Source organism: Rhincodon typus, unplaced genomic scaffold (assembly GCF_021869965.1).
Source record: "Rhincodon typus isolate 14 unplaced genomic scaffold, sRhiTyp1.1 hic_rhity00000051, whole genome shotgun sequence".
Classification (NCBI taxonomy): domain Eukaryota; kingdom Metazoa; phylum Chordata; class Chondrichthyes; order Orectolobiformes; family Rhincodontidae; genus Rhincodon; species Rhincodon typus.
In genome coordinates this window covers 1,994,080-1,996,189 of record NW_025965689.1, presented here as the reverse complement: position 1 = coordinate 1,996,189, position 2,110 = coordinate 1,994,080, and the positions used below count along the sequence as shown (strand labels likewise).

The 2,110-nt window shown below is 52.3% G+C and overlaps 1 protein-coding gene across 3 annotated transcripts in view; it reads left to right on the top strand.

Moving 5' to 3' along the window:
* The window catches only part of leng8 (leukocyte receptor cluster (LRC) member 8), a 19,842-nt gene extending 17,799 nt beyond the window's left edge, over window positions 1-2,043 (top strand). For all 3 annotated transcript variants that reach the window (XM_048621099.1, XM_048621100.1, XM_048621098.1), the window contains one exon: window positions 360-2,043. In XM_048621099.1, the coding sequence (XP_048477056.1) occupies window positions 360-522 (163 nt within the window). In that variant the 3' untranslated portion in view covers window positions 523-2,043. The remainder of the gene's footprint in view (window positions 1-359) is intronic.
* The last annotated feature ends 67 nt before the right edge of the window (window positions 2,044-2,110 follow it).

The window sequence follows — 2,110 nt, the reverse complement described above, 5'->3', positions numbered from 1 at the left end:
TCTCTCTCTCTCTTCCCCCTGAGCGTGGCGTTTTCCCCCTCTCCCCACTCCCTCTCTTTGTCCCTGAGCATAGCTGTTTCTGTGACTCAGTGTTCTGCGTGAGTGTGTCCATGTGTGCGCTGTGCATTGGTCTACACCCGGGCCCCGCGCGCCCTCGTGCCTGGGATGGTGCTGGAACCAGGGTTCCTTCACTCCACCACACTCCCTGCCGCCGCCCTCTTATATCATTGATGTTTTGCGTACCGGTTGTATTGAAGTGTCTTTTATGTTGTCGCTCGCTAACCTCTTTTTTTGCCCACCTTTCCTCTTTCCTCTCTCTCTCTCTTGCTCTTTCTCTCTCTGTCTCTCCTGCTGTCTAGTTACCGGCCAGCATTGCCCGTCTCCTACGTGCAGTCGGAACTGGCCTTCGAAAGCGAGGAGGAGTGTCAAGGGTTCCTGAGCTCACTGGCTCTCACCTTTCTCGGATCTGATAGCACCAAGATCGACTGCAAGCTGAGCGCCTTGCAGGCGCCGAATTTCTGACCCTCTCCCGGCCTGTGTCCGACGCCTGGGGTGGGGGGCCTTGGCGGTGTGGGATTGGGGGAGGGGGAGGTGCAGTGTTTGTAGGATTGGTGGATGAGGCGGCACAGACACTACATCTGTTCCTTTTCGACAATCCGCCGACTCTCCTGCCTTTCCCCCCCTCCCCCGCCCATGTCTTCCTGGTATATAACTTCCCGTTTCTCCCCAACACCACGCCCGTTTTAGACATTGCTTTTCGGGGGAACGGGTTCAAGTTCCTTTTCCATGGGCTCTGTTTTTTGTTTGATGTCCCCTCGGGAGCTTGTGGTTATGTTGGCGTAGAAGGTGGTGATTCACGGGCGGGTTGGGGGAGCCGAAGGTGGATGTGTTGTGTGAATCCTGTTTCCCCACTCCCCCCCCCCCATGCTCCCACCCCAGGATCACGTCTCCGTCGCTGAGTGGGACCCACACAGAGAAAGAGACAGACCCATGCCCTCCACCCACCACCTCTGCAATTCCTCTGTTTCCCCGCCCCCACCCCCGGGGTAGATCTGTCCCTGTATCTGCCCGCCGTCCCCATCTCCTGGTCGGTGCTTTGGTAGATGTTCATCCTTTAACCCCACTCACTACAGCCAAATCTTGGGAATGCGAAGAGCTCTGGGCTGTTTTTGTTTGTGTGGGGGGGGATGTTGCAGGGTGTGGGTGGGGTATGTGCGGGGAGTTGACCCTGTGACTGTGTACATAATGTCTGTGTATATTTATATATAGAGATAAAAGATGTGTATTTCACAGCCTTTTTAACAATTTGTACAGGCCTCGACAGCCAGAAATGACCCACGTTTTCTCTCCCCTTCACCTCAGCTCCCTGTCTTGCCCTACCCTACCCCGTCCTCCCCTTCATTGTCCCTTTTGTTGTCTTATCTCTAGCAATCAAGTGTACCTTTGTAAAAAGAAAAAGTTGTCTTGTATGTATATTTTTTTGATGTGCCTATTTACGACAAGACGCTAACTATGTTTCAGTTTTTTTCTCTCTCTCTCTTTCTCTCTCTCTCTCTCTCTACCCGATCCCTCTTCTCATTCCTCCCCTCCTATACTCTCTCTCCCTCTCTTTCTCTCTCTCTGTCAACGGCTAGCCCCCCAGAGAGAGCGACGTCGCAGGAAGAGAAACGAAAGCGGCAGAAATCCGAAACGCCGAACAAAAATGTACATAAAATAAAAAAGCAAAACAAGCATGTGCGGAGAGAGAGAGAAAAACGACCAGAAAGATAAAAGCGCAGACAGAGAGAGAGAGACAGAGAGACGCCGGCACGAAATGCAGAGGGGCAAGAGAGAGGAGAGGGCAGCGTGTCATTGGAATGAAGATCAGAGGGTCCAGCGTTTGACAGAGGCACCCCTGTCCATCACCAATCCAGCGACGACCTCAAACAGAAGGGACTTGTGTTTGTGTAGAACCGACTCTTGGAGCAGAATGAGTTAGTGTTTTTCAATTTCCTATTTTTATTTTTTGAAAAGAAAGAAGTAATATATAGATATGAGAATGTCCACCCTGTGCATCTTTACCTCCCGACTGGGATCGGAAGCCCCCACGCTGGTGAAAGGTGGTCGGCGG